At 47.5% G+C, this 19,090-nt stretch overlaps 1 protein-coding gene across 2 annotated transcripts in view; it reads right to left on the bottom strand.

Moving 5' to 3' along the window:
* Nucleotides 1-8,045, bottom strand: part of LOC135011624 (17-beta-hydroxysteroid dehydrogenase type 6-like) — a 142,672-nt gene extending 134,627 nt beyond the window's left edge. Inside the window, exon 1 of one of the 2 annotated variants that reach the window (XM_063952477.1) lies at nucleotides 7,964-8,045. Coding sequence is in view for 1 of the 2 variants with exons in the window: in XM_063952476.1 (XP_063808546.1) it covers nucleotides 5,591-5,607 (17 nt within the window). In the remaining variant the exon portion in view is untranslated. Of the gene's footprint in view, nucleotides 1-5,590; nucleotides 5,623-7,963 lie in introns of those variants that run through there. The other variant, XM_063952476.1, reaches the window with a different exon arrangement.
* Nucleotides 8,046-19,090: the final 11,045 nt, after the last annotated feature.

The following is a 19,090-nucleotide window of genomic DNA, read 5'->3' as shown; positions in this document are numbered from 1 at the left end:
GCACATGGGGGCATTGTATATCTGGCACTGTGGGGGCAATGTATATCTGGCACTGTGAGGGCAAAGTATATCTGGCACTGTGGGGGCAATGTATATCTGGCACTGTGGGGGCTTTGTATATCTGGCACAGGGGGGGGCAATGTATATCTGGCACAGTGGGGCAATGTATATTTGGCACAGTGGGGCACTGTGTATCTGGTACAGTGGGGCATTATGTATCTGGCACTGTGGGGACAATGTGTATCTGGCACTGTGGGGACAATGTGAATCTGGCACATGGGGGCATTGTATATCTGGCACAGTGGGGCAATGTATATTTGGCTCTGTGGGGACAATGTGAATCTGGCACTGTGGGAACAATGTGAATCTGGCACTGTGGGGGCATTGTGTATCTGGCACTGTGGAGGCAATGTATATCCGGCACAGTGGGGGCAACGTATATCCAGCACAGTGGGAGCAATGTATATCTGGCACAGTGGGGGCAATGTATATCTGGCACGGTGGGGTAATCTATATCTGGCACTGTGGGGGCAATGTATATCTGGCACTGTGGGGACAATGTGAATCTGGCACATGGGGGCATTGTATATCTGGCACAGTGGGGCAATGTATATTTGGCACTGTGGGGACAATGTGAATCTGGCACTGTGGGAACAATGTGAATCTGGCACTGTGGGGGCATTGTGTATCTGGCACTGTGGAGGCAATGTATATCTGGCACAGTGGGGGCAATGTATATCCAGCACAGTGGGGGCAATGTATATCTGGCACAGTGGGGGCAATGTATATCTGGCACGGTGGGGTAATCTATATCTGGCACTGTGGGGGCAATGTATATCTGGCACAGTGGGAGCAATGTGTATCTGGCACTGTGGGAGCATTGTGTATCTGGCACTGTTGGGACAATGTGAATCTGGCACAGTGGGGGCAATGTATATCTGGCACAGTGGGGTCAATGTATATCTGGCACAGTGGGGCATTGTGTATCTTGCACTGTGGGAGCAATGTATATCTGGCACTGTGGGAGCAATGTATATCTGGCACTGTGGGGGCATTGTATATCTGGCACAGGGGGGCAATGTATATCTGGCACAGTGGGGGCAATGTACAGTATATCTGGCACAGTGGGGCATTGTGTATCTGGCACTGTGGGAGCAATGTATATCTGGCACTGTGGGAGCAATGTATATCTAGCACTATGGGGGCATTGTATATCTGGCACTGTGGGGGCATTGCATATCTGGCACTGTGGGGCAATGTATATGTGGCACAGTGGGGGGCAATGTATATCTGGCACAGTGTGGCATTGTATATCTGGCACGGTGGGGCTTTGTATATCTGGCACAGTAGGGCAATTGTGTATCTGGCACAGTGGGGCAATTGTTTATCTGGCACAGTGGGGGCATTTGTGTATCTGGTACAGTGGGACATTTGTGTATCTGGCACAGTAGGGGCATTTGTGTATCTGGCACTGTGGGGGCAATGTATAACTGGCACTGTGGGTTCAATGTATATCTGGCACTGTGGGGTCAATGTATATCTGGCCCTGTGGGGCAACGTGTATCTGGCACTGTTGGGTCATATGTGTATCTGGCCTCCTCATATGTGTATCTCGCCCCCATTTTCATTGGCCATGCCCCATGTGGCATTTGGCCACGCCCATTTTTGGCGCGCTTACACAGTACCTATAAGACATTTTTTCTACTTGCACCACTGGGTGCAGAACACAGGTGTGGTGTCAATGGTTGGAACTGAACACAGGGGGGAAGGGGTGATACAGTAAGAAGTTACTGTGTCTCAGAGGACTGGCAATCCGCACCCCCAATGATTAGCTATACATACTTATACATATGTGACCTCAATCCAAATGGGTCCCTCTCCTGCATTCCACTCTAATCTGCTGTTGCCTCATAGTGTGCGTGTTGGACCGTGGACAACACAGACTGGCGCGGTAACCATGGTGACTAGTGTCGGTTACTGAGTGACTTCTGGCTGTCTGCAATATTGCGAGACCCAGGAGTCTCTCAGTGTATATATTTAACCCGCCCGCTTGCACACACGATCCCTCCCCCTGCCCAGTGACTTAAACTGCTGTGCAGTGCACATTCAGTGCCACGACCACCCACTTGGGATGCCAGTTTTCTGGCTCCGGCGCTGCCCACCTCTGCTCACGGACTGGTGCTGCCACCTGCAGCTGAATCTTGCTGGTGACCGCTGAGGTCTGGCCACATCACAGCAATATAAGGTGCTGCGGGCGAGAGGAGGCAGAGCTTGCTGCATTCTCACTAGAGGGAGTTGCTGAAGCCTGGACCTCTATACTAGATCTATTATATGCCGCACTCCCGCACCACATGGGGGTCATTCTGAGTTGATCGCTAGCTGAAAATGTTCGCTATGCAGCGATGATGCAAAAAAATGGCACTTCTGCGCATGCGTATGCGGCACAATGCGCACGCGTGAAGTACTTTCACAACGGCGATGTAGTTTAACACAAGGTCTAGTGAAGCTTTTCAGTCGCATTGCTGATTGACAGGATGTGGGCGTTACTTGGTGTCAACTGACCGTATTCAGGGAGTGTATGAAAAAATGCAGGCGTGCCAGGAAAAAAGCAGGCGTGGCTGGCCGAACGCAGGGCGTGTTTGTGACGTCAAACCAGGAACTGAATATTCTGAAGTGATCGCAAGCGCTGAGTAGGCCTGAAGCTACTCTAAAACTGCACAAAATTTTTTTGTAGCCGCCCTGCATTCCTTTCATTCGCACTTCTGCTAAGCTAAAATACACTCCCAGTGGGAGGCGGCATAGCGTTTGCACGGCTGCTAAAAACTGCTAGCGAGCGATCAACTCGGAATGACCCCCTATATGCACACAGCTGCCGGCACCGCTGCCTGTCATACAGAGTGACAGGAGCAGCAGCAAGTAGCAGCTGGGGACCTCGGCACAGAGATGCAGTGCGGGGAGAGCACCTCTCCAGCCTGGCGCCTCCCTGCTTTGCATCCCTTTGCTGAGCAGGTAGCGCCGGGCCTGTGCCTTAGTAGTCATGTGAGTGTAGGTTCTCAATATCCATGGGAGGGAGGCAGCATTTGCTAGTAGTGTACCTCAATTGAAGCCAGCAGTTGGGTGCATGTGAACACCCTGATAAGTCCACAATCATACAGCAGGGCCGAAACTAGGGGCGGGGGGCATGTGACCCGGGTGCGGGATTGGATAGGGCGCTGGGATCCTGTTGCGTCTGATACAGCAAAAGGAGGAAGTGGAGGAACATGGGATTTGTAGTAAAGTCTGTTACTGGTTATACTTGGAGCTGTAACAGAGAGACTACAAATCCCATGAGGCATTTCACTCACCCTGCAGAGATATGGCCGCCGCTGGAGCTAAAGTAGTCGGCTATCCTGAGCGGCAAGCCGCCCGCCCTGGCTGTGACTGTCTTGATGCAGAGCTTTCTCCAGCCCCACGCTGCCTGCATTCAGCGCTGAGTCGCTGACAGACACCAGCAGTGATTGATTGCAGCAGCCCAGCACCCTTCACCTTCATCTGATTAAAGAGTGAGAGGACTGGAGGTAAAACATACACACACACTCCCTCACTCTGGTGTTAACCCCTGCAGCTCATTTAAACTAGTTATTTAAGTTTATACAGTATATATTACTTTATAATGCTGAGACTGTTTATACCACTGTGACAACTACAGATCATATGGATAAATGTGTGTGTATGTATGTATGTATATGTGTGTGTGTGTGTGTGTGTGTGTGTGTGTGTGTGTGTGTGTTTGTGTGTGTGTGTGTGTGTATGTATGTGTGTATATACATATATACTGTGTGTGTTTTACTGGGGTCTGCTTGTCTGAGGGATATTATGGAGCATATAATTTTTTTTATTCTATTTTAGTGTATTTTTTATCTATTTTTTACTTTTATTATCATATAGTGTATGTGGAGATGTGCCCTGTGTCCCAGGGCACATCAGCACTGCAGGGTGCAGGGGATCCGTGTCCCCTGCAGAGCGTGAGGGTGGACAGCGCTGGGGCAGCTTGTCTGTCCCCAGCGCTGGGTGTACAGCAGCGGCGGGTGTCTGGTGCAAGGATCAGATGTTTCCCTGCACCAGGCTGTCGGCGGCGGCGGGTAGCGGCGCGGCGGCACTTTAAACTTGGCGCCATTCTGGCCGCCAATCAGAAGCGCCGCCCGCGGCTTTTCAAATCCGGCGCCGTCCGCGAGCCAATCGCGGCTCGCGGGGCGCCGGCCAATCGGAGGTGGACGCGGCGAGCCAATTGGCGCTCGCCACGTCACGGGCCCCGCCCCCGGCATCTGACGCCGGGCGGAAACCAAAGAAGAAGACCGCGCGGAAGCAGAAGAAGACGCCGGGCGGGAGCCGAGGACGGAGGGCGCGCGGAAGAGCGCTGAAGAGCTCGGGTGGCCGCGGAAGAGGCCAGAAGACTCCAGGCTCGGGGAAGGAGATGTCCAGCGGCGGCTGGACGCGGCGAAGTGACGGCGGCGCCGATGGCCAGGACGGGCCAGCGGCAGAAGAGGCCATCCCGGATTGAGAAGCGCTGCAGTGGTGGGAAGCAATGGAGCTGTGCAGTTCCCCACTGCAGCCTTCTCCACCAAGGTAGGCCCTTGTAAGGTGCCCCCCCCCCCTCCCATTCCTCCCTAGACCACCGGGTGTTCGGGCATTAGGCTCGTGGGCACGGACGGGCAATAGGCCCGGGCGCAGATAGGAGTTTGGGGGTCATTATTTGGTTCGGTGGTTTGGGCAGTAGGCCCAAGCCACCCTCTCCCAGCGCAGTAGGCGGGCATTAGGCCCGAGCGGCACATCAGGCACTAGGCCTGGGGAACCATAGAGGGCATTAGGCCCTAGGGAATTCCAGTGGTTTAGGGACATAAGGTGACCCTGGGCACCAGGCCCAGGTCACCCAACGAGGAACGAGTTAGGCGGGCGCTAGGCCCGTGGGTAATGTCGGGCCTCGGGTCCATGTGCAAATAAGGGGTGCTAGGCCCAATAAATAAGTGGTACCCCCGAAGGTGAATACAGGTGGTACTGGGCACTAGGCCCAGTCCACCCCAGGGTGTTTAGGTAGGCAGGCTCGCTTGGCCTGAGCCCCACATAAGGGAGGGTACAGGAGGTGGGCAGGCTGTGTGGCGCCCACCCCCTTCCAGCGGTAGGTAGGGATTTAAAGGAACAGCACCGTTTGATGTTGTACTCTGGTATGTGTGTTGTTACCGTGCAGGGCAAAGTGTTGTTTAGAGTTTGTGCACAGTTTGTGTTGCACCACACACACTTGAGCCAGTTTGAGGGCTTTGTTTATGTAGCTAGTATAGCGGATGCACACTAGGTTAGAGTTAGGCCCTGCACGGCTGTTTCTCTCTTTGCCTCCTTACAGGGACCTGTAAGTGGAGAAGATCGAAGTACAAGACGTAGGACGGTGAGTAACATCTGTCTGTGTGTTCCTTCTGTGTTTGTCCCTATCTGTCTCCCTTCCTTCAGGGCGAACGGTGAGCCTTGCACGCCGGTGCAAGGTAGAATTTCCACCTGGTGCGAGAGTGCCAATAGGTGAAATTCGGGCTCTGAGGCGTACGCCGGGGATGACCCTCACCTAGCCCGAGAGAGCATTTTCCTCGGTTCCGGAGGGCGTTTCGGTCCACAGTCAGGAGGACCGCACTCAGCAATCTCCTTCCTCCTAGGTCATCGTGTCCGGGTCCGACTGAAGAATTTCCAGGTCCGTTGAAGGTTTCTGTACCTGAAGGTGAGAGAGTGCGGCGCCTGGTAAGTGGTGAACCTACACCTGCACGGCAGCAGGCACTACAAGCACCGCGCCGCCACCCTCTTACATTTATACATATATATATATATATATATATATAAAATAAAAAATATTGTTATTATTGTGTGTGTGTGTGTGTGTGTGTGTGTGTGTGTGTGTGTGTGTGTGTGTGTGTGTGTGTGTGTGTGTGTGTGTGTGTGTGTGTGTGTGTGTGAGTGAAAGGGGGGGGGGGCCCTAACTTACTGCCTTGCTCCGGGTGCCGTAAATCCTAGTTTCGGCCCTGCATACAGTGGCAGAGAAGTGAGAGATAGTGGCTATCCGAGATTCAGCTCTTACAGTAAGTGAAGTGAAAATACTAGTTATGTAACTGGGTGAGCGGTGCCAGAGGGTAAAGTTGGAAGAAAGATCTACTTTGTTTATTACTATAAAGTCAGATGGCCTAATGTCTATTCATGTCAATGCTTGTGATTGTGCATTGCTTGCTACTACACCTGCTGTATCTGCAATTAAAAATAATTTTCCTGTTGGTAAACCAGCAAGTGCAGGGACACCTGTTAGCTGTTGATCCATGCCACAGGATCTTCAGGTGAGAGAAAGATGATTGACTGAAGGGCAGGACTGCAACCAGGGTGGTGCAACATTGTCAGTCAAACAGGGCACAAGTCTGAGAGGTCATTGCACTTGTTTCCCTGCTATTTGCTCCCAGTAGGATGCTGTGTAGATGCTGAATATGCTAAGCATTGGAGAGTGACAAAGTGGAAAGAGATAAAGTTCCAGCAAATCAGCTCTGCTATTTTACTCACTGTGGGCCCCATTTATCAACAATACATAATCGCTAAAGGGGTTAGGTTCTACTTTCACTATTCAAACAAACAGCAGTAAACTGGACACTGGGGGTCATTCCGAGTTGTTCGCTCGTTATTTTTTTTCGCAACGGAGCGATTAGTCGCTAATGCGCATGCGCAATGTTCGCACTGCGACTGCGCCAAGTAAATTTGCTATGCAGTTAGGTATTTTACTCACGGCATTAAGGGTTTTTTCTTCGTTCTGGTGATCGTAATGTGATTGACAGGAAGTGGGTGTTTCTGGGCGGAAACAGGCCGTTTTATGGGTGTGTGCGAAAAAACGCTCCAGTTTCTGGGAAAAACGCGGGAGTGAAAACGCGGGAGTGGCTGGAGAAACGGAGGAGTGTCTGGCCGAACGCTGGGTGTGTTTGTGACGTCAAACCAGGAACGAAAGTGACTGAACTGATCGCAGATGCCGAGTAAGTCTGGAGCTACTCAGAAACTGCACAGAGAAGTCTATTCGCAATTTTGCTAATCTTTCGTTCGCAATTTTGCTAAGCTAAGATTCACTCCCAGTAGGCGGCGGCTTAGCGTGTGCAAAGCTGCTAAAAGCAGCTTGCGAGCAAACAACTCGGAATGAGGGCCCCTGTGGAGGCAGATAACACAGAGGCCCGTCGCTGGCAGTGGTGGGTTGGTAGCAGCAGAGTGGAGGATGTAAGCAAGTATACTAGCTGAATATTCCTTAGTATCGCAGTGATACAAAACAAAATTTGCTGCTGGTATTAAAGTTGTTGATAAATGAAGCCCTGTGTTTGAAAAATGACAGGTTGGCTGATACATTATCTCTCTCCACTTTATCACTCTCCAAGACTTAGTACATAGACCCCTGTGTGTACCATACACCACGTGCTATGCTCTCTGTACCATAAATACTGTGTTATGTTCTCTGTGCCATTTATACTGTACTGTGGCACCTGTACAGTACTGCATACATTATGGATTGTCCCTCTACTTACTACTCTACTGGAGGGTACAATAGAGGTAGGTATAATAAAGAAAAACACGGTCAGCAACCACCAAATAAACAGACTATTATTTTTACTAAAATTTAGCCATCGAATAGTTACTAATGGTCGGAAGGGTTTTGAAATTATCACTAAAAAAGATACAGTACGTAAAAATTAGAGATGTGATAAAAAATGTAGTGTTGGAGGCGAGCATTAGCTGCTGACATGGTATAGTCACTAGTAACTTTCTAAAGACATCATAAAACATAGAAGTGAGTTATAGAGCAACTATCTATATTTACAGTAGTTCAGTATACACCAAGCAATCTATAGACAGGACTAAGAAGAACGTTTAAGAAGCTAGAGTAGCTGCTGAATTCAGAGAAAGGTGAGAAGCTGTTTTCTTACTGTACCTCTCTATAGACAATCACAGGAAGGAATGGATATGAAGCTAATACAAACAGCAAGCAGGAAATCTATTACACACAAAAGCACAAATGGCATTGGCTGTGTTTATGACCAACGGACTTTATAACTTAATCCCTTCCCCCCGTGCAGAGTGTAAACACAGGAATCAGGTACAATCAGGACAGAATAAACCTTTGTAATATATTTGGTACAGAGGGGGCTATTCAGAGTTGTTAGTAAACCAATAAGGTTAGCAATTGGGCATACCCATGTTGCACTGCAGGTGGGGCAGATGTAACATGTGCAGAGATATTTAGATTATGCTTTATTTTTATTTTTTTTACCATCAAGGTTAACCACCAATGGTACCATCAGGGCCGGTTCTAAGACTTGTGGCGCCCCGGGCAAAATATGGGGGCGTGGCTTCAATTGGGGGCGTGGTCACGACGCTGCAAAAAAAAATAAAAAAAAATAAAAATACTTACCATCCCCGTTCCTGATCCAGACCCCCTCCGCCGGCGGCACCGCTCTTCTCCCCTCTCTATTCTCTTCGATCTATGGGAGAGACGTTATTACGTCTCTCCCATAGAACAGCATAGACACTAGAGGTCAATTATGACCCCTAGTGTCTGTGCCACTATGCTGTGCGGTGCGCGATGACATCATCGCGCATCGCACAGCAAAGGTCCTCTACACGAAGGGAAACTAGACCATAGCGTCTAGTTTCCCTTCATGGAGAGGACCTTTGCTGTGCGGTGCGCGATGACGTCATCGCGCACCGCACAACTAAGGTCCTCTCTATGAAGGGAAACTAGACGCTACGCGTCTGGTTCCCTTCAAAGCGGGGGGGCACAGCAGGGCACTGCAGGGGGCACAGTGGCGGATCTTGCCCTGGTGCGGCGCCCTCCGGATGGCGCCGGCGCCCTCCGGAAAGGCGGCGCCCCGGGCAAAAGTACCGCTTGCCCGTGGCAAGAACCGCCACTGGGTACCATCAACAGGTAACCATTGATAGTTAACCCACAATAGCCATTCCTACAGAACTGTACTATTTATAGCTTTTGCTGTTAGTTCCCCCAGTGTCTCCCTCTCAGCACACGTGATACACTCCCTATATATCGCTCATTGCACTTGGGAATTCAGTATATTTTTTACTATTATCAGACTGCACGTTTACACACATTGAAATACTTATTCCCCAGTTCTGATCAACTATATATAAATGTATAATCTACATACATCTTATAACATACAGATGTAGCCTCTCTCATCTTGTCATTGAATGGGTCCTATGAGTAGCCACATCACTAATGAGCCTAGCCTCGGCAAGCTGCAGCCCGTTTTACAGGAGTGTACGCACCATGTGATCCTATGGATCGTGGTTGCATGAGCAGTGCATACACACACATGCGGGCAGTCTATTCATTGCAAACAACTCACTTTTCCATGAATAGTCTGTAAATTGCGAAAGGACATATCTGTATCTGTAACTTATATATAAATATTTAAGATATTACCTCTACACAGGGGTTACACTGTTTTTTTGTTTTTTTTTATATACTGGTTGAGTTTCTCATATCCAAAATGCTAGACATATTTTGGAATATTTGCATACCATAATGACATATCTTGGGCATGGGACCAGTGGCGTAAATTCGTCCCAAATGCCCGGAGGCAAGATAAATATTGGTGCCCCATCCTCTATATATATAAATATATGTATGTATAGATATATATACATTAAAATATATATATATATAGAGAGAGAGTGTTCTGAATAAAAAAAGGGTATGTATATATATATATATATATATATATATATATATACACACACACACACACACACATTTCATTGTCACTTCTTTTAAATCACACCTTTCTTAGCAGTCATACCCAGGATTAGAGCCCATGACCTGTTACACTGAAGGTAGACACCTTACTGATAAAAGGATTAGCTCCCCTTTTTTGTGGCACCCAGGACCTGTGACAACCTATTGCTAGGTGTCAATAATGAGTATCAGCAATAATAATAATTGATATTTACTGATAAAATGACATAAATGAAAACAATAAAAGCATATATTAATATGGCTAAGAACATGAGCATGAACGATACTGGCAGGAAAAAGTCATACCGGTGAGGGCAAATGGAGCAGCAGGTGCAAAGGAAGCAAGGTATCCCAGGAAATACCCTGCTTAGGCTTCAAAAGTTAATCCCACCAGCCGTGGATGGATAGTTCAGGATGTCCGTCAGTGATGTAAAGAGGCACAGCAGGGCAATGCTGACGCATTTCGGGACTGTCCTGTCCCTTTTTCAAAGCAGATCTTGCAGGGGGAGCTAATCCTTTTACCACTACCAACCTTTCCAGAGTCAATAGGGGACTCTAATAGCCCCTCCCCCCTTCCCCGGCAGGCCCGGCAATCCCATACAGCGCCATAACTACTCTCACCTCTCTCTTTTCCACCTTACTGATAAAGCTATTTGCTCCTGCTTAGCAAGACTGCGGATTCAAACTATATGAAGCTAGAATTGTCAGTTCAAAACCATTGCATCTGTGCAGCCACACACTACATAGAGCCGCTCCGGAAAAGGGGGCCTGGCCATTCAAAAGAGGATGTGTCCATCAGTGTAGTTTACAACACCATATACCCCTTAAAAACATTATGCACCACAATAGTAGGACCCCTTATACTATCTAGTGCTGGTGCCCCTTTCACATTATTCCACAGAGTATGAGCCGAAATTCACATTATAGCACACGGTATGAGCCGAAATTCACATTATAGCACACGGTATGAGCCGAAATTCACATTATAGCACACGGTATGAGACGAAATTCATATTATAGCACACAGAATGAACTGAAATTCACATTATAGCACACTGAATGAGCCGAAATTCACATTATAGCACACGGTATGACCCGAAATTCACATTATAGCACACTGAATGAGCCGAAATTCACATTATAGCACACGGTATGACCCGAAATTCACATTATAGCACACTGAATGAGACAAAATTCAGGGAGAGTGACAGCAGAGACTTAGGGACAGGGAGAGTGACAGCAAGGGCATACAGTAGGGACTAGGGAGAGAGAAAGGCAGCAGGGTAAGATTACATATTTAGCAGCGGCGGTGCTGAGGAAGCTGTGGTCTGCGGTGCGACGGATGAGGAGGTTGTGTTCGGCATGGTGAGGAGGAGGCGGAGGTGCAGAGAACAACTGAGGGTGGCGGCGGGGTGGATGAGGGCGGTGGCGGTGTAGAGGAGGAGGCAGAGGGCGGTGGCAGTGCAAGGAGGAGGAGGCTGTGGTCGGCAGCTTTGCTGGTCCTATGACTGCAGCGTTACTATTTCCAAATCTGCCACGGACCGGCAGCCAATGAGGAGCGGGAGAGAGAGCTCAATGCAATGGCGGGGGCCTTCAGCGGTCAGGGCTCGAAGAAGTGCTGGTATGCCATACCATTGTATACTGGCCCACCTCGAGCACTGCATAATATATATATATATATATTGTGACAAGAACACTGGGATAGTGTTTGAGGGCAGGTATATTTGTCCCAGGTTCTTGTCTTACATGTTTTAGAAAATGTTAACTTCTAGGAAAAATGCTTTTTGTTTTGTCTGAACCTTTTCAGTTTGCTGTAAAAGCTGGGTAAAGGCTCTGAGAGAGAGATAAGGCGAGTTCTAGACATTGGGCCCAGTTCGGGTCTTTGGCCTCACAGAGGGCTAATCAGGGTTTCAGCTGTGTAAGAGTGATATAGTGCTTCTAACCTGATTAGTATGGGCAGACTGCCTGGGAAGGCTGCAGGATCTGTGTGTGAGAGACACGCTTTCTGATGCAAGTAAGCTATACAGTATGTACTGAAGAACTCTGTGTTTTGTTTAGTGACAGTTAGGAACATCTTATGTTTAGTTAGTGCCGGACAGGCAAGGTATTTTTATTTTGGGGTTTGTTTTATTTTCTGTTTCAATAAAACTGGCCGGGGTCAGTTGTACCAGAAACTGGACTTGTGTTGTTCCTCAGCTGCTGCGTGCGGCCATATTCCCCAGGAAAAGGCGCCTTGCACCCCTACAGTGTTACAACTTGGTGGAGAATGCGAGCAGGCCGTTCTGCGCATAAGTGAAAGCAGCAGCTTTGTGAGGCCTGCAGAAAACGGTGGTTTATGCAGATACAGCCCAGTGTGAAGTTACTGAGACTCACCCCTGAGGGTTTGATATATGTCCTGGGTGAAAGTAGCTGCAAAGCCGCCTGAAAAATCTGTTGACATGGAGGATCTGCTTAAAGCCTTGCTGCAAGCTACAGCGGCTCAGCAGGAGGCCAACCGACAGCAGCAGGTGGCAATGGAGGAAAATTGGAGACTACAGCGTCAGGATAGAGAGGCCTTAGCAGAAGTGGTGCAGAGACTTGCAGCTCGGGTTGGAGATGTGGCCGTCAGTGCTCCAACCAGCTCTAGTTCTATACGGGCCAGTCACTTCCTGCAGAAAATGACAGAGGCTGATGATGTGGAGGCCTATCTGACCACGTTTGAAAGGACTGCCGAGCGTGAGAACTGGCCGAAAGCACAGTGGGCCAGTCTGCTGGCACCTTTCCTGTCAGGTGAGCCCCAAAAAGCTTACTTTGATTTAAGCCCTGCTGAGGCTCGGGACTATGATAAACTAAAGACTGAGATCCTGACCCGCCTGGGAGTCACGCTGTCAGTACGAGCGCAACGGGTGCACCGTTGGCTGTACGCCATGGAGAAGCCTCCGCGCTCCCAGATGCACGACCTTATTCAGCTAACAAAAAAATGGCTGCAGCCAGAGACATTAACTGGTCCCCAGATGGTGGAAAGAGTCGTCATGGACCGCTACTTGAGATCTTTGCCCATGGTCCTGCGCAAGTGGGTGAGCCATGGAAACCCGGGTACTGCTGACCAATTAGTGGACATGGTAGAGAGGTATTTGGCAGCAGAGGAACTACTGATGACCACCCAGCAACCCATAGATCCTCGACAGCGCCCTTCAGTAAAGACTGGTAAGACTGTTCCGTGGGAAAACGTTGCTGGGCGGTTAAGAGAACGCAAGGCTGGAGAGACTGTAAACACTGGCCCTGGAAACAGGCCAATGGGGCTAGAACGGTCTATGCTGCCCAAATGGGTTGGTAATCGTGTGGTTAAATGTTTTAGGTGTGGTATGCCAGGTCATGTTATTGCCAATTGCCCAGTCACGCAAGAACCCATGCAATGTGATGCTGCCTTTGAATGTCGCAGAATGTCTTTCTTTGCTAGGTTAGCCTGTACTGTGGTACCTTCACCTGAGCTGGAAAAACAAATGTGTGATGTGTTCTTAGAAGGTAACCGGGTAGAGGCCTTGCTAGATTCAGGAAGTTTAGTTACCCTCGTGAAAGCTGGGTTAGTGAACCCCTTAAAGGTCCAGCAAATACCTATTGGGGTAACTTGCATACATGGGGATACCCAATATTATGCCACTGCTGAGGTGAATATAGAAACTTGTTGTGGGTCAGCAATGGTTAAAGTGGGACTGGTCCCTACCTTGGTGCATGAGGCCATAATAGGGAGGGATTTTCCTCATTTTTGGAAACTGTGGGAATCACGGTTATCAACAGATGTGAGAAGTAAAAAGCCAGTTGATAATACCGGTGATTTTTTGGATGTACGTGGGTCTTCGGAACTTTCTGGCCCTTTGCCTTTTGCTAGTTTGGCTGGGGAAGTGACAGATGGGGAGTCCAGTGAGGACCCTCTTGCCGGGAACAGAGACATAGTAGTTAGAACTGAAAGCGTGCCTGACCTGGAGGTAAAGAAGGATCTGTTTGCGTCTGAACAGTTAAAGGATCCTACCTTAATAAAGGCTAGAGAGAATGTTAAGATTGTTAATGGGGAACCTGTGGTACCAGGTGACAGGGTTACGTATCCCCACATGGCCATCTGTAATGAGCTCTTGTACCACATTGTCAAAAGGGGTGAGGATGTGGTGGAACAGCTGGTAGTTCCCCAGCCTTATCGGAGAACGGTACTAGATTTAGCTCATAGTCACGTTACCGCAGGACATTTAGGGGCAGAAAAAACCACTGAAAGAGTTTTACAAAGGTTCTTTTGGCCAGGGGTTTATAAAGAAGTGTCTGAATATTGTTCTTCCTGTCCTGAATGCCAGTATCATGCCCCTAGACCCCATTTCAGGAGCCCACTAGTTCCCATGCCTATTATAGAGGTCCCGTTTGACAGAATAGCCATGGATCTCGTGGGGCCCTTGTTAAAGTCTGCTCGGGGCCATCAGTATATCCTGGTAATTATGGACTATGCCACTCGATATCCTGAGGCTGTCCCTTTACGCACTATCACAACCAAGGCGATAGCTAGGGAGCTGGTGCAGGTATTTAGTAGAGTGGGAATACCAAAAGAAATTTTGACTGACCAAGGTACTCCATTTATGTCAAGGATCATGAAAGAATTGTGCAAGTTATTTAAGGTCACTCACCTCAGGACGTCCATCTACCATCCCCAAACTGACGGGTTGGTGGAAAGGTTTAATAAAACATTAAAAAGTATGTTAAAAAAGGTTGTTGAGAGAGATGGGAAAAACTGGGATTGTTTGTTGCCCTACTTGTTAATGGCCATCAGAGAAGTTCCTCAGTCCTCTACGGGGTTTTCTCCATTTGATTTGTTGTATGGTAGACACCCCAGAGGGCTGTTGGATGTTGCCAAAGAGACGTGGGAAGGACAGCCCACTCCTTATAGAAGCGTTATTGAGCATGTAACACAAATGCAGGATAGGATTGCAGCCGTGGTACCTGTTGTCAGAGAGCACATGGAACAGGCCCAAAGTGCTCAACAGAGGGTCTATAACCGGAGTGCCAAGATACGGGAATTTGCTCCTGGAGATAGAGTTCTTGTTTTGGTACCCACTGTGGAAAGCAAATTCCTAGCTAAATGGCAGGGTCCATTTGAGATTAGGGAAAAAGTGAATGAGGTTAATTACAAAGTATACCAGCCGGGAAAGAGAAAACCCGAACAGATCTACCATGTTAACTTAATCAAACCCTGGAAAGATAGGTTGTCTCTGTCAGCGGAGCCTTGCCCTTCGGTGTCTTCACCCCGGTTGCTTCCCGCAGTGAAGGTGTCAGAGACATTATCAGCTGATCAGAACAATCAGGTTAAAGAATTTCTCATCCAAAATAGGGAGGTATTTTCAGAGCTGCCTGGCCGAACGACCATAATAAAACATGACATTGTCACAGAACCAGGGGTCAGGGTTCATTTAAAGCCATATAGGATTCCTGAAGCTCAGCGAGAAGCTATTTCTAAGGAAGTTAAAACCATGTTAGAACTTGGAGTCATAGAGGAGTCTAACAGTGAGTGGTCCAGTCCCATAGTGCTCATCCCGAAGCCCGACGGTAGCATACGCTTCTGTAATGACTTTCGTAAGTTAAATGAGGTGTCCAAGTTTGACGCATACCCCATGCCCCGTGTGGATGAGCTTGTAGAAAGGCTGGGAACAGCCAGGTTTCTCACCACATTGGACCTGACCAAAGGTTACTGGCAAATACCTTTATCTGATAGCGCCAAAGAAAAAACAGCCTTTTCGGTTCCGGAGGGGCTGTACCAGTATAAGATGTTACCCTTTGGGTTGCATGGGGCTCCAGCAACCTTTCAACGGGCGATGGATAAAATTTTGAGGCCCCATAGAAAATATGCAGCTGCCTATTTGGATGATGTGGTAATTCACAGTACAGACTGGGGGTCACATTTGGTTAAAGTACAAGCAGTACTGGACTCAATCAGAGAGGCAGGGTTAACTGCTAACCCAAAGAAGTGCTGCCTCGCAATGGAGGAGGTCAAATACTTGGGCTTCACCATAGGCAGAGGTCTGATTAGGGCCCAATTGAATAAAGTTGATGCTATTCAAAACTGGCCTCGTCCAGTGAATAAAAAACAGGTAAGGGCTTTTTTGGGAATTACTGGGTACTATAGACGGTTTATTCCTAATTTTGCGACCACAGCGGTGCCGTTGTCAGACCTTACCAAAGGGAAGCAGTCAAATGTGGTGAAATGGAACCCTGATGCAGAAAAGGCGTTCCAAGCGTTAAAAGTGGCTTTGTGTTCACAACCGGTGTTGATAACACCAGATTTTTCAAAAGAATTTGTGGTACAGACAGATGCCTCAGAGGTAGGGATAGGTGCTGTGCTGTCCCAAACCAGAGATGGGGACGAACACCCTATCATTTATTTGAGTAGGAAACTCAATGAGCATGAAAAAAGGTATGCCATTGTGGAAAAGGAGGCTTTGGCCATTAAGTGGGCACTAGATACCTTGAGATATTACCTCTTGGGTAGACAATTCAGACTAGTGACAGACCATGCCCCTTTAAAATGGATGTATGTAAATAGAGGCAAGAATGCTCGTGTAACTAGATGGTTTCTAGCGCTGCAGGACTTTAAGTTTACTGTCGAACATAGACCGGGAACACAATTGGCCAACGCAGATGCATTGTCTCGCATCTTCTGTTTGGGGGCTACAAGTGTTCCGGCCCCTAGGTCGAAACAGGGGAGGGGGATATGTGACAAGAACACTGGGATAGTGTTTGAGGCCAGGTATATTTGTCCCAGGTTCTTGTCTTACATGTTTTAGAAAATGTTAACTTCTAGGAAAAATGCTTTTTGTTTTGTCTGAACCTTTTCAGTTTGCTGTAAAAGCTGGGTAAAGGCTCTGAGAGAGAGATAAGGCGAGTTCTAGACATTGGGCCCAGTTCGGGTCTTTGGCCTCACAGAGGGCTAATCAGGGTTTCAGCTGTGTAAGAGTGATATAGTGCTTCTAACCTGATTAGTATGGGCAGACTGCCTGGGAAGGCTGCAGGATCTGTGTGTGAGAGACACGCTTTCTGATGCAAGTAAGCTATACAGTATGTACTGAAGAACTCTGTGTTTTGTTTAGTGACAGTTAGGAACATCTTATGTTTAGTTAGTGCCGGACAGGCAAGGTATTTTTATTTTGGGGTTTGTTTTATTTTCTGTTTCAATAAAACTGGCCGGGGTCAGTTGTACCAGAAACTGGACTTGTGTTGTTCCTCAGCTGCTGCGTGCGGCCATATTCCCCAGGAAAAGGCGCCTTGCACCCCTACAGTGTTACAATATATATATATATATAAACTCTGATGCTAGACTCTCACTGTAATGGAATAAAGTAGTTGGGCATTCACTTATAGCAAAATACTAGCAATCATCTAAGAATGCAGCACTCAAAATGAGACACTGTCACAGTGCTGCTAATTATGCCACTGTGACTGTGTCTTATTTGTTGTGCTGCATTTTTATATGGTTGCATATATTATATATATAAATAATATTTTATATAGATAAAAAAAATAATTTGGTAGCACTGTATCTTCCCCCTCACATGCCCCCTCTCACAATAAGGCTTGCACTTACATAGTTGTCCATACTCCTGACTGTGACAGCCAGCCCCGCTTCCTCGCACTGTGCACTCTCTCCTGGCAGCTGCTATGTGTCCTGGCGTGCAGCGGCTCTGGGCTGTGGTCGTATGTCTGTGACCCAGAGCACAGCAGCAGAGAGCATAGAGAAGAGGAGCAAGCACCGCTGATGCTGATAGGCGATGCGCTTACTCGTCCGCCGTCTCCTCTAGCAACTCCTGCTGCACTACAGAAATTAATAATGTGTGGATGAAACGGGGGACAACGAAGCAGGTGCCGTGCCCCCTTCAGGGCCAGGAGCCCGGCGGCAACGGACTTCGCTGTCTCCGGGAGTTCTGCCCCTGCATGGGACCCAGGTCTAAACACAAAAGGCATGTATGCTATATACAGTATACACCCTATACACATAACCTAAAGGCAATATTACACATTATTTATAATAATTCTGTGTATGAAAGAAAATGTATTAAAATGTATTAAACCAGAAAGCAAAAGTGTCAATATCTCTGTCATGCGCAAGTTTTTGGATTTTGGAATATTTTGGATATCGGATTCTTGCATGTTGGACACTTGAACTGTACTCCTCCACTTGTGTTCTCGTGTGCAGTGTTGTGGTGTGTTTTTAAACAATAAAGCTCTTTATGAATTGAATGCACAGTCATGTCTGGTGCCTTGAGGTTAACCAACTACAAGTTGGTGTTAGAGGTGAGATCAAAATGGATCCTACCCTTCAGGACTTTGTTGAGCCAACATGGAGTCATTTATGCTGCAGTTGGTGTTGCACCTCAAAGCACTCCTGAAGACAAAAATGGAGCAAATAACAAAAGAGACTGAAGCATGCTTATGTTGTTTAGACAAAAAATGGACTACTGACGAAGAAGTGGTGACTAGTTTGACAACTAGGCAATGCTGCTGGTAACTTTGAAATGTCCCTTTTGATTCCGGAGATGAGAGCTGATGATAATGCATATGCAAGCCTTTTTAACTACCTTTTAATGAGTAGCCACTGCTCAGGATTGGCCTAAACACTTTTGTCCCTTTACCAATGGGGAAGGCCCAGACAACATACTGTATGTACCAGGGACGTGCAGTCAGGGGAGGCAGGGGAGGCAGTGCCTCCCCTGTCATTAATGATTAAAATACAGGTTGAGTATCCCATATCCAAATATTCCGAAATACGGAATATTCCGAAATACGGACTTTTTTGAGTGAGAGTGAGATAGTGAAACCTTTGTTTTTTGATGGCTCAATGTACTCAAACTTTGTTTAATACACAAAGTTATTAAAAATATTGTATGAAATGACCTTCAGGCCGTGTGTATAAGGCGTATATGAAACATAAATGAATTGTGTGAATGTAGACACACTTTGTTTAATGCACAAAGTTATAAAAAATATTGGCTAAAATTACCTTCAGGCTGTGTGTATAAGGTGTATATGTAACATAAATACATTCTGTGATTAGATTTAGGTCCCATCACCATGATATCTCATTATGGTATGCAATTATTCCAAAATACGGAAAAATCTGATATCCAAAATACCTCTGGTCCCAAGCATTTTGGATAAGGGATACTCAACCTGTAATGCAAAGAAGATACTTATGACACATATACTGTTTCATAAGTATCTGCTTTAGGCTGTGTTTTATTTTAATAATTCTACCCTATAAAAAACTGTTTTAAATGTGTTTCGGAGGCACCGTTCTCG

Source organism: Pseudophryne corroboree, chromosome 2 (genome assembly GCF_028390025.1).
Source record: "Pseudophryne corroboree isolate aPseCor3 chromosome 2, aPseCor3.hap2, whole genome shotgun sequence".
Taxonomy (NCBI): Eukaryota; Metazoa; Chordata; class Amphibia; order Anura; family Myobatrachidae; genus Pseudophryne; species Pseudophryne corroboree.
Note: the sequence above shows the minus strand (reverse complement) of the source record. Positions and strands in the feature narration are given on the sequence as shown.